This window comes from Pongo abelii, chromosome 9 (genome assembly GCF_028885655.2).
Source record: "Pongo abelii isolate AG06213 chromosome 9, NHGRI_mPonAbe1-v2.0_pri, whole genome shotgun sequence".
Classification (NCBI taxonomy): domain Eukaryota; kingdom Metazoa; phylum Chordata; class Mammalia; order Primates; family Hominidae; genus Pongo; species Pongo abelii.
In genome coordinates, this window is record NC_071994.2 from 12,337,441 (window position 1) to 12,350,474 (window position 13,034).

At 46.1% G+C, this 13,034-nt stretch overlaps 1 protein-coding gene across 2 annotated transcripts in view; it reads right to left on the minus strand.

Annotated features, from left to right (window-relative positions):
* Window positions 1-436: 436 nt before the first annotated feature.
* Window positions 437-13,034, minus strand: part of ASRGL1 (asparaginase and isoaspartyl peptidase 1) — a 53,306-nt gene continuing 40,708 nt past the window's right edge. The window contains exons 5-7 of one of the 2 annotated variants that reach the window (XM_009246251.3): window positions 4,594-4,712; window positions 2,214-2,324; window positions 437-1,767 (exon numbers count right to left, since the gene is read on the minus strand). In XM_009246251.3, the coding sequence (XP_009244526.2) occupies window positions 1,562-1,767; window positions 2,214-2,324; window positions 4,594-4,712 (436 nt within the window). In that variant the 3' untranslated portion in view covers window positions 437-1,561. Of the gene's footprint in view, window positions 1,768-1,911; window positions 2,052-2,160; window positions 2,325-4,593; window positions 4,713-13,034 lie in introns of those variants that run through there. The other variant, XM_063728403.1, reaches the window with a different exon arrangement.

A 13,034-nucleotide genomic window follows, 5' to 3' on the forward strand; every position in this document is an offset into this window, starting at 1 on the left:
AGCCGACACCTTCATCTTGGACTTTCAGCCTCCAGAGCTGAGAAAATATTAATAAATTTCTGTTGGTTAAGTCACTTAGTCACTTAGTCTGTGGAATCGTGTTGTGGCAATCCTCAACTAACACACCTCCTAATAATATACTTGTTTCTAAAGGGGGAGTTGTTGCATGTTGAGGTTTCTACTGTGCATCTCTGTCTTGGGTGAATGCTGGCAAACCGCAGGAAGACTGAGCCATAAACCCTATCATGGTTTGGCTTCTTCATTGACCCACTCAGAAAAAGTTCAGTTCTTCTGAGAAACTCAGGAGTACTCCACAAGGTGGCACATATCACCCTCCACACCATCCTCATCTCGAGGTCTCTGTAGTACACCTGAGACCAAGGGGGGAGCTCGTGTACATTCTGGTCTTTGTCAACAGTGACTCCCAACTACACCCTTATTCTTTCAAAATATATTTTATTAGCGGCACACGGAATGTCAAGTTAAGCAAATTCTTTCCAGAGAGAAGGTGAGCCTGACAGACTAAAACATTGAGCACGGATGATACAGCAGAAATAACGTTTCCAGTGTAATGAGAGATAAAGGGGAATACTGTCTACCGAGGAAATGACTTTCTTCACCATACTGACCACACTGCACAGCACCCGATCCGGCTGGTGCGGATGGGGAGGTGGGAAGAATCTCAAAGCACTGGACAGGGTGAGGACTCAGGAAGTCATGGGGTCAGCCCTACAGCAGTCAGCTCCTCTCTGTTGTTGGAGAGGCCCTGAGCCCCATTACTCACTATACGAGGGCCAGAGTGTCTTTGGCAGGTGGAGGCTGGCTCATGGGAGAACACCAAGTGAGGGGGCTCCTCTGTGAACCCAAGAAACTTCAAGGAACCCCACAGCGTCTCCATTGTGACCTCCCATCTCCAGGTTAGGAAGCTATGGATTCCCAGAAGGTCCTTTCGAAGTATCTAGAAATGTCCAGGTAAGTCAGAGAAGAACTGAACTTTCTTAGAAAAATCACTTTAGTCTCTCATACATGAAGAACATTTTCCTTAAAGGATTCTGGTTCTTTTCCCTGATGTTCTTGTGCAACGTTCTGAGGGTCACCTGGACTTCGCCCACTGGTGCTTCTACTGCTGCTGTGTCACTTTCAAACGCCTCCACCTCCACCGGCCCCTCCCTTCCCACCTTTCAGCCCACAGTGTCTGCAGGCTGTGGGTCTCCTACATCTGTCGTGTCAGGATCATGCTGCTGCTTTCTCTCTTTTTTTCCTTTTTTTTTTTTTTTGATACAGGGTCTCGCTCTGTTGCCCAGGCTGGAGTGCAGTGGAGTAATCATGGCTCACCTCAGCTTTGACCTCCAGGGCTCAAGTAATCCTCCTAATACGGGCATTTCTCTCATCGCTTCAGAACCCGCCCCACAACCAAACATTCAGATGCTTATTAAGGCAACAAAACAAGTGACAGACGGGACAATTTTTCCAATTCTAGATCTAATTGATTAGGCTATGTCTCACGAGGAGACTGTACTTGACCTCTAAGCTAGCATCTGGAATACAGTCTTCCAGCGGCTTAGGGAAGGTCGGTGATAGTAGTATCGTCAGGATCAATTCCGAAGTGCAGCTTGCCGTCCTTGGCGGCTGCCCACGGCATGCAGGTGGACGTCCACTTTGCCACCCAGTCTCCTGTTTTGCTAACCACGATGAGGCCACCTAAACCTTTAACCCTTGACTTCATATAGCCCAACGATAGGTCCGCAGCCTCTTCTACCGTCTTTCCTGAAAACAAGGAAGGGTTGAGAAACAACACACGTTACTGAAAGGAATCTCATGGGAAAATCACTTGCCATTTGAAATGCCAAAGTGAGCTAGCAAGGATTTTTGGTAAATGAACGCCTGAACGCTTAAAAGGAGGGTCCTCACCTCCTTGCCCTGAGACAGCGCCCTAGCATCAGCCCGAGCAGAGGGGTCTTCCCTCCCACATCCAGGCTCAATGTCTCTCTACTGCCCCCTTCTCCTGAGATGTGGAAGACAACAGTACTCAATGCTCTCCCATTCCAGACCTAAGGGAAGGCGGAGAGTCAAAACAAGGTGTTAACGGCCTGAAAGCAACATCTGTAGCCAACAGGAAAGGATTTCCTACACTTCTCCATGAGCTTACTTATCAAATACCTTCTATGCACTTATCTTCACAAATTCTTTTACTTGTCCTGTGGTCTGTGTACCTTGTTCTATGTGAAACAGGGTGAGTCTGGCCAGGTTCACCTTCAGGATGCTTTCCCCATGCCCTGTGGTTGAGATGGCTCCGATGTCATTGTCAGCATAACCTCCAGCTCCTGCTCAAAAAGGGTGATTGTTCTGAGCAGTAACAGTCAAGAAATTCAAATCCATATTAGAAGTCGGACACTACATGAAAGTTAAATCTCGAAGGGTACCCAAGTACAGACAAAGGTCAGGTTAGTAGCCATGATCTGCGGATGCAAAGGTGGACCAGAAAGCGTCATGTAGATGCCCGAGAATTTAGGAGGATAAAGGGAGCCTCAGAGGGGCAGGCCTGACCTTTCACAGAGCTGCTACAGCAGGACAGCATCTCCTTAGCCCCAAAGCATAGCCATTCCTTTTTGCTCAATGAAGCCACCCTCTCCCTGTCTCCTCCTCATGCCCCACACACTATGGAGGAAGAAACAGCATGACTGCATTATATGGATCTCTAGCAAGGCCATCATGTTCCAGTGATTTGGGGAAAACGATACCCACAACCTAACATCCATGCACACTGTCCAATGGAGGGGAGTTGCATTTGTTGAGGGTGGGCATAATTGGACCTGAGGGAACTATTCTGGGCTATCCACTTAAGTGGGGGTCTGGAGTGAAAGCTACTTTGATAAGATTTCTTCCTTATTTTGGTCTTGGATTAAGCAACCTTACAGCCTTCTTTAAGTCATTCTTGTATCTGTTCACACACAGCTACCAGCCTGAGAGTCCTTTAGCCTTGGAAGAATTTGCGTTTACCCTCCCACAGTTGATACAGAAGCACAGAAGATTGACATTTGCCTTACTTATTGATGCTGGACATGGGGCAAGGACTCAGAAGTTGAGATGCTGCACTGGATTGTCACAAGGCCGCAGAGGTTCTCAAAGGCAGATAATCCTTGGCTCTGGTTCTGGAGGGAGCTGACACTGGGCAGCCAATGAACTGCTGCAGTGGGAGGAGGTGCCTTTACTTTTTCTTATAAGCTTCTGCTGGGGAATTAACTGACCAGGTCCCATGGTGTCAATGTGCCCTAATATTTGGAAGCAGCCAAGTCTTTGCTTACTTTTCAGTTACTCTAGGACCACAGAAGGCCAGGTGTCTCCAAGGGTGGTCCTGGCACAGGCATCGGGTGTGTGAAGGTGTCCTCCCCGCCACATGCACTTCTCAGGACAAGTGCATTGCCTGAGGTGACCACTGCTGTGCCTAGCACCGTCCCCCCGACTGTCCAGGCGGGGGCCTGGCCAGTGGCAGTGCTCCTTGGGGAGGCTCCTCAGAAGGCCAGGCAGAGCACACCTGGTGCTCACAGCTGGACAAAGACTTCTGAGAATTTAGCTTATGCCTTTTTTTGTCAAGATTTACCACTGTAACTCAAGCTTAAAATGAATTTCTAGGATCTAACCTGGAGTGGCCCCATGGCCTGGTCAGAACACAGCTGAAGCAAGCTGCACTACTGACCAGGCATAGTTTGGTGGGATTTTTGCCAAGGAGAAAGAAAGGTAGACTACTTCACATCTCTTGGGTGATATACCAAGGAGAAGAGGAGTTACCAAGCCTCTACTCTTTAAGGAAGCTTCCAGTGTCTCTGAGTTCATGACAGAAAAAGGGTGTCAAGAATTGTCAAGAGTGTAGATTACTACTAAAGACTAGAGCAACACATTAAAAAGGGAAGGTAGGGCTAGTTTTCCTCTAAAAGAATAAGCTGCTCTTTAGGGCAGATGGAACAATTTAGCTGCTTCTCAAAACTTCAGTCACCTGCAGGGGTTCATGAGGATTCCTGCATGACAAGTGTGAAAGTCTGCACAGAGTGTGAAACATACAGACCCCCGGCCCTGCCTCTCACCCACTCCCGGGAATGAGATGGCGCGCTTCCTCGTTAATGTAAACAACATCTCAATCTGTAATGTGTCTGTAGAAGTATGTCACTTTCATGCTGCTCAAATCTAATAACTGCAGTCTCAGATTTCTCAGATTGCTAATCAGAGCCCACGTCTTGGGAGTAAGTCTTACTCAAGTAAGTCTGCAGATCCTGAAACTGTGGCTAAAGAGAAGACAGAATCATGACAGGGTAGACTGGGGGCAACGTTAGCATCCCTGTCTCCACTTCTCTCCCCAAGTTGTTCCAAAAAGGCACGCAATCTAGTAAAAACAGTGGTGCCAGATACAAACACCCTCTCAAAGCAGCACCCCAAACAACCCCTTCCAACCCCATTGTCACTCCCAGACATCCTGGAGCTGCACCAAAAGCAGAAAGGGAACACAGCAAGAAAGGGAGAGGGGCAGGGAATAGAGAGTGAGGAGAGCCTGAGGGCGTGAGAAGAGGGGAAGGGGCAGGAGCCATCCCTTGGTCCTACCTACACACGGTGAGTCCCCAACGCGGCCGACCATTTTATTAACGATACCCCCTGTGGAGGTTGCGTAGGCTACATTCCCTTTGCAGTCCAAGGCAACAGCACCCACGGTTCCCAAGTTTCTGCCAAAAATAAACAGAAAAAAAGCGACAGGCTGAAAATGAGAATGAACACCATAACCAACAATGTAGCTTAAAACCACTTAAAGTTTCATGTTATATGTTGATGGGGCACCCATTTAATTCCAACATTCTAGAGAGAACCTGCTTGCTTCTCATTCTATGTGTAAGTTACAGGTGGATTGCTGGACACTCCTCCACACCTCAGCTTTAAGAGTACATCCAATCCCAACACCACCGCTTTCTAGCTGTGACCCTAAGTTTTATTTTGTGTCTCATTGTCCCCATCATAAAATGGGGACAAAAGTAAGAGTGCTTCTCAAACTTTAGTGTGTATAAGAATCCCTGGGATGCTTGGGCCCACAGAGATGCTGAAGCTGCCACCAAGAAGAGAAAGGAAAAGGAAAAGTGAGTTGGTAGATACAGGGTGGGACCCAACATCCTGCTTTTTTTTTTTTTTTTTTTTGAGATGAAGTCTCACTCTGTTGCCCAGGCTGTAGTGCAGTGGCACAATCTTGGCTCACTGCAACCTCCGCCTCCCGGGTTCAAGTGATTCTCCTGCCTCAGCCTCCCGAGTAGCTGGGACTACAGGCATGCACCACCACACCCGGGTCATTTTTATATTTTTAGTAGAGACAGGGTTTCACCATCTTGGCCAGGCTGGTCTCGAACCTCTGAGCTCAGGTGATCCGCCCACCTTGGACTCCCAAAGTGCTGGGATTACAGGCGTGAGCCACTGCGCCCAGCTGATCCTGCGTTTCTGACAACCTCCTGGGTGTCACTGATGCTGCCTGCCTATGGACCCTGTGCATGGGGTTGTTGTAAAGATCAAACCTGTTAATTTTCCCCTAACATTTTATTATGAATTCTCGAATACAGTCATGTGCCACCTATGATGTTTTGATCAACAGACTGCATATAGGATGGTGGTCCCATGAGATTATAATACTCTATTTTTACTGTACCTTTTCTATGTTTAGATACACAAGTACTTACCACTGTGTGACAACTGCCTAGAGTATTCAGGACAGTCACATGCTGCACAGGTTTGCAGCCTAGGAGCAACAGGCCGGACCACATAGCCTAGATGTGTACTAGTCTCTCCTATCTGGGTTTGTGTGAGGGCACCCCTATGATGTTTGCACGGCCATGAAATTGCTCAACTATGCATTTCTCAGGATGCATTTCTCGTCCTGTCATGAGATGCGTGACTGTAACAAAGTTGAAGAAATTGTACACGAACACCCCATACCTACCAGCAAGGTTCTATAATGAATTGTATTTGAGGCACTGTTTTAAGTGCTGGGACACAGTGGTAAGCTAAACAAAGTCCCTTCTCCCGTGGAGCCTGCATTTGGGGTAGACGCTGGTAGTAACAGGGCAATAATATGTCATAATATGTCAGGTGACAAAAACAAAACAAAAAAACAAAAAACCCGAACAAAAAACAAAGAAGCACCAGGGAAGAGCGATGGTGGGGAGGTGCTGTTTTACACAGGGTGTCTCTGCAGGACAGAGGGGCAATCCTGCCATCCCAGCTGCTGGGGAGGAGTGTTCCTGACGCACAAACATGCCTGCCATGTGCATGGAATTTGAAGGAGGCCAGTGTGGTTGGAGAGAATAAAATGAGGGAGAGCGTGGTAGGAGAATGATCAGAGGGACAGCTGAGGCCAGATCACGATATCTCTTGACAACTGGGGTGACCATACACACTAGTGACCAAGGCCAGTTCAAATGTATGCCTGTTGTCATGGCTTAATTATTAATAGTGCCACTTTTACTCTCAAAATTAAGTTCCAGTTTAAACACTGAAGAATAGAATCATCCTACCTTTAGGCCATTGCAAAGGCTTTTATTCTGAGTTAAATGGGAGGACACTGGGTAGTTTGAGTTAAGAAGTGACACAATCTGAGTTCAATCTTAAAAATAATCATTCTTGGCCAGGCGCGGTGGCTCACACCTGTAATTCCAGCACTTTGGGAGGCCGAGGCAGTCTGATCACCTGAGGTCAGCAGTTTGAAACTAGCCTGGCCAACATGGTGAAACTCTGTCTCTACTAAAAATACAAAAAAAAAAAAAAAAAAAAAAAAAAAATTAGCTGAGTGTGGTGGCGTGTGCCTGTAATCCCAGCTATTTGGGAGGCTGAGGCAGAAGAATCGCTTGAACCCAGGAGGCGGAGGCTGCAGTGAGCTGAGATTGTGCCATTGCACTCCAGCCTGGGTGACAGAGTGAGACTCCATCTCAGAAAGAAAAAAAAAAAATCATGCTTTCCACTCCACCCGCCCTTCAGTAGAATGGCTAAAATGAAGAGGCACATCAAACCTGGCAAGCGTGTGCAGGAACTGGAACTCTCATTCAGTACTGCTGTTAGCGTCAATTGTACCAACATCTTTGGAAAAGCATTTCACAGTATCTACTGGAACTGATCATATGCACATTCCATGACTCAGCAATTATACACCTGTGTATCTGTCCATCAGAAATGTGGACAGGTGTTCACCAAAAGAGCATATACAAGTGTTCACAGCAGCAGTAGGTGTAATACAGTAGTCCCCCCTTATTTGCAGGGGATACGTTCCAAGACCCTCAGTGGATGCCTGAAACCTCAGCTAGCACTGACCTCTATAAACACTATGTTTTCGCCTATATTGTATGTACATATCTATGATAAAGTTTAATTGATAAATTAGGCACAGTAAGAGATTAACAATAAAATAATACAATTATAACAATATACTGTAGAAAAAGTTATGTGAATGTGGTCTCTTTCTCAAAACATCAGACTGCGGTTGAGTGTGGGTAACTGAAAGCACGGAAAGTGAAACTGCAGATAAGGGGGAGCTACTGTAACCCTAAAGTGGTTACAGTCTCAAACTCCTGACATCAAGTAATCCACCTGCCAGGAAAAAAAATTAAAATATTTTTTTGTTTATTTATTTATTTATTTTTGAGACAGAGTCTCACTCTGTTGCCCAGGCTGGAGTACAGTGGCACGATCTCGGCTCACTGCAACCTCCGCCTCCCGGGTTCAAGCTATTCTCCTGCCTCAGCCTCCCGAGTAGCTGGCACTACAGGTGTGTGCCACCATGCCCAGCTAATTTTTGTATTTTTAGTAGAGACAGGGTTTCATCATGTTGGTCAGGCTGGTCTCAAACTCCTGGCCTCAGGTAATCCACCCACCTCAGCCTCCCAAGCTGCTGGTACAGGCATGAGGCACCGCGCCTGGCCCTAAAATCTTTTATATGGCGAAAATACCATAGCAAAAGCAAAATAAAAGCAGCAGATTTGGGATTTTAAAAAATTTTATTGACAGCAGAACATAACCTTAAGGCTGATAAGAAAGAGCCAGGTACAGTGGCTTGTGCCTGTAGTTCCTGCTACTCAAGAGGATGAGGTAGGAGGACCACTTGAGCCCAGGAGCTCAAGGCTAGCCTGAGTGACATAAGAGAAATCCCATCTATCTATAAAGAATGTTAAAAAAGTAAAAGAAAAAACAATGAGACTGATAAGAAAGGGAAAAAAGAACTCAAAGGAAAAAATGAGTGTAGGACAAAAATAGGCAAATTCGTAAAAAGGAAAAACCCATAAACAAATGTAAAATGCTCAAACTCATTAATTGTCGGGGAAGAGCAAATTAAAGTAACAGTGTTACCCTTTACCTGTTAGATAAGGAAGGTTCTCCCAGTCCCTGCTGGTGGCAGGCCCACCTCTAACATTTGCAAGGGGCCATGGCAACAATACAAATACAACTGGAGGCCCACATACCATATATTTAATATTTAGAAGTTATAAGTATGTTCTATCCTGTTACTGTGGTAAACATATCTTGAAAAATCGGTATTTTTCTTGTATATATGTTTCATGTAAACAAGGTGAACTTTTTTTTTCTTTGAGACAGTCTTGCTCTGTGGCCCAGGCTGGAGCGCAGTGGTGATCTCGGCTCACTGCAACTTCCATCTCCCAGGTTCAAGTGATTCTCCTGCCTCAGCCTCCCGAGTAGCTGGGATTATGGGCATGCTCCACCACGCCCGGCTAACTTTTTGTGTTTCAGTAGAGATGGGGTTTCACCATGTTGGCCCCAGGGTGGTCTTGAACTCCTGAGCTCAGGCAATCTGCCTGTCTTGGCCTCCCAAAGTTCTAGGATTACAGGCATAAGCCACGGCACCCAGCCATGAATGTTTTGATATATATAGTGAAATTATGATTACAGTCAACCAGAATAACACACTTATCATCTCACAGTTACTTTTCTTTATTTTTTGTGGTAAGAGTACCTAAAATCTACTTTTTTTTTCTTTTTTAGACGGAGTCTTGCTCTGTTGCCCAGGCTGAAGTGCAGTGGTGCGATCTCAGCTCACAGCAACCTCCGCCTCCCGGGTTTAAGGAATTCTCTGCTTCAGCCTCCCGAATAGCTGAGATTACAGGCATGTGCCACCACGCCCAGCTAATTTTTCTGTATTTTTAGTAGAGATGAAGTTTCACCATCTTGGCCAGGCTGGTCTTGAACTACTGACCTCATGATCCGCCCACCTTGGCCTCCCAAAGTGCTGGGATTACAGGTGTGAGCCACCACGCCCGGCCTTTTTTTTCTTTTTGAGATGGAATCTTGCACTGTTGCCCAGGCTGGAGTGCAGGGGTGTGATCTTGGCTCACTGCAAGCTGACAAACTACCAATGATGACTTAACTTAGTTAGTATTGTGTATACCAGGGTCATTTGTTAATTGGCTGGTGGTGATGGCAGATGAATGGCAAACACACGCACACTCACGCACGCACACACACACACGCACACACGTGCGCACACACACACAGACACATTTAATAAATTATGTATTTATTCCATTAAAATATTTTTTCTTGGCTTCATTCCAGGGAGTACTGATGATTTTTTTTTTTGGAGACCGACTCTTGCCCTGTCGCCCAGGCTGGAGTGCAGTGGTGCAATTTCGGCTCACTGCAACCAGGTTCCAGAAATTCTCCTGTCTCAGCCTCCTGAGAAGCTGGGACTACAGGTGCACGCCACCACGCCTGGCTAATTTTTAGTAGAGACGGGGTTTCACCACGTTGCCCAGGCTGGTTGCAAACTCCTGAGCTCAGGCAATCCACCCACCTCGGCCTCCCAAAGTGCTGGGATTACAAGCGTGAGCCACCAAGCCCAGCCTGATGATGTTCTTATACTTAACGTGAATTCTATTGACAAAACGGCAAAAAAGACAAGCTTTCTTGGGTCAACATTGTTTTTAGCAAGTTTTTAATTTATTTAATTTGGAGAAGCTTCCTTCTACTGAAGCAGCAGCAACTGGAATTACCAACAAAATTCTCAAAGCAGTACTTAGATTTAGAAATGAATACTGATTTTTACATTATCACACTCAAATACTATGTGGATTTGTGGGGAAACAAAAGAGAGATCAGGCTGTTACTGTGTCTATGTAGAAAGAAGTAGACATAAGAGACTCCATTTTGTTCTGTATTAAGAAAAATTCTTCTGCCTTGAGATGCTGTTAATCTGTAACCCTAGCCCCAACTCTGTGCTCGCAGAGACATGTGCTATGTTGACTCAAGGTTTAATGGATTTAGGGCTATACAGGCTGTGCTTTGTTAAAAAAGTGCTCGAAGGCAGTATGCTTGGTAAAAGTCATCACCAGTCTCTAATTTCAAGTACCCAGGGACACAATACACTGCGGAAGGCTGCAGGGACCTCTGCCTAGGAAAGCCAGATATTGTCCAGGGTTTCTCCCCATGTGATAGCCTGAGATATGGCCTTGTGGGAAGGGAAAGACCTGACCGTCCCCCAGCCCGACACCATCCCCCAGCCCGACACCCCACCCGTAAAGGGTCTGTGCTGAGGAGCATTAGTAAAAGAGGAAGTCCTCTTTGCAGTTGTGATAAGAGGAAGGCATCTGTCTCCTGCTCGTCCCTGGGCAATAGAATGTCTGGGTTTAAAACCCGATTGTATGTTCTATTTACTGAGATAGGAGAAAATAGCCTTAGGGCTGGAGGTGAGAGGTGCTAGGGGCAATACTGCTCTTTAATGTTTGTATACATGCACATCAAGGCATAGCACCTTTCCTTAAACTTATTTATGACACAGAGACATTTGTTCACATGTTTTTCTGCTGACCCTCTCCCCACTATTACCCTGTTGTCCTGCCACATCCCCCTCTCCAGATGGTAGAGATAATGATCAATAAATACTGCGGGAACTCAGAGACTGGTCCTCCATATGCTGAGCACCGGTCCCCTGGGCCCACTTTTCTTTCTCTATACTTGTCTCTGTCTCTCCTGCCTCAGCCTCCTGAGTAGCTGGGACTACAGGCACCCGCCACCGGGCCCGGCTAATTTTTTGTGTTTTTAGTAGAGACGGGGTTTCACCATGTTAGCCAGGATGGTCTCGATCTCCTGACCTTGTGATCCGCCCGCCTCGGCCTCCCAAAGTGCGGGGATTACAGGTGTGACCCACCACGCCCGGCCTCTTATTTCTTTTCTCAGTCTCTCATCCCACCTGATGAGAAACGCCCACAGGTGTAGAGGGGCTGGCCACCCCTTCATCTGGTGCCCAACGTGGGTGCTTTTCTCTAGGGTGAAGGTACGCTAGAGTGTGGTCATTGAGGACAAGTTGACGAGAGACTCCCGAGTACGTCTACGGTCAGCCTTGCGGTAAGCTTGTGCCCTCAGAAGAACCTAGGGTAACAATGGGGCAAACTGAAAGTAAATATGCCTCTTATCTCAGCTTTATTAAAATTCTTTTAAAAAGAGGGGGAGTTAGAGTCTCTACAAAAAAATCTAATCATGCTATTTCAAACAATAGAACAATTCTGCTCATGGTTTCTAGAACAGGGAAGTTTAGATCTAAAAGATTGGGAAAAAATTGGCAAAGAATTAAAACAAGCAAGTAGGGAGGGTAAAATCATCCCACTTACAGTATGGAATGATTGGGCCATTATTAAAGCAGCTTTAGAACTGTTTCAAACAGAAGACAGTGTTTCAGTTTCTGATGCCCCTGGAAGCTGTGTAATAGATTGTGAAGAACAGGCAGGGATAGAATCCCAGAAAGGAACGGAAAGTTCAAAAGTTCACATTGTAAATATGTAGCGGAGTCTGTAATGGCTCGGTCAATGCAAAATGTTGACTACAATCAATTACAGGAGGTAATATATCCTGAAACATTAGAATTAGAAGAAAAAGGTCCAGAATTAGTGGGGGCCATCAGAGTCTAAACCACGATGGCCAACTCCTCTTCCAGCGGTTCAGATGCCTGTAACATTACAACCTCAAATGCGGGTTAGACAAGTACAAACCCCAAGAGAATATCAAATAGAGAAAGACAGAGTCTCTGTCACGGCAATGCCAATCCAAATACAGTATCCACAATATCAGACGGTAGAAAATAAGACCCAACTGCCAGTAGCCTATCAATACTGGCCGCCAGCCGAACTTCAGTATCGGCCGCCCCCAGAAAATCAGTATGGACAGCAAGGAACGTTTCCAGCACCACAGGGCAGGGCGTTATATTCTCAGCCGCCCGCTATAAGACAATCCTACAGCACCACCTAGTGGACAAGGTAGTGCATTACATAAAATTATTGATAAGGCAAGAAAACAAGGAGATATTGAGGCGTGGCAATTCCCAGTAATATTAGAACCGATGCCACCTGGAGAAGCGGCCCAAGAAGGAGCGCCTCCCCTAGCTGGGGCCAGATGAGTCCTTTTCTATAAAAATGTTAAAAGATATGAAAGAGGGAGTAAAACAGTATGGACCCAACTCCCCTTATGTGAGAACATTATTAGGTTCCATTGCTCATGGACATAGACTCATTCCTCATGATTGGGAGATTTTGGCCAAATCATCACTCTCACCCTCTCAGTTTTTACAATTTAAGACTTGGTGGATTGATGGGGCACAAGAACAGGTCTGAAGAAACAGGGCTGCCAATCCTCCAGTTAATATAGACGCAGATCAACTATTAGGAACAGGTCAAAATCGGAGCACTACTAATCAACAAGCAATAATGCAAAATGAGGCCATTGAGCAAGTTAGAGCTATCTGCCTTAGGGCCTGGGAAAAAATCCGAGATCCAGGAACCACCTGCCCCTCATTCAATACAGTAAGACAAGGCTCTAAAAAGCCCTGCCCTGATTTTGTGGCAAGGCTCCAAGATGCTGCTCGAAAGTCAATTACCGATGAAAATGCCCGTAAGGTCATAGTGGAGTTGATGGCAAACGAAAACGCCAATCCTGAGTGTCAATCAGCCACTAAGCCATTAAAAGGAAAGGTTCCCGCAGGATCAGATGTAATGTCAGAGTATGTAAAAGCCTATGAC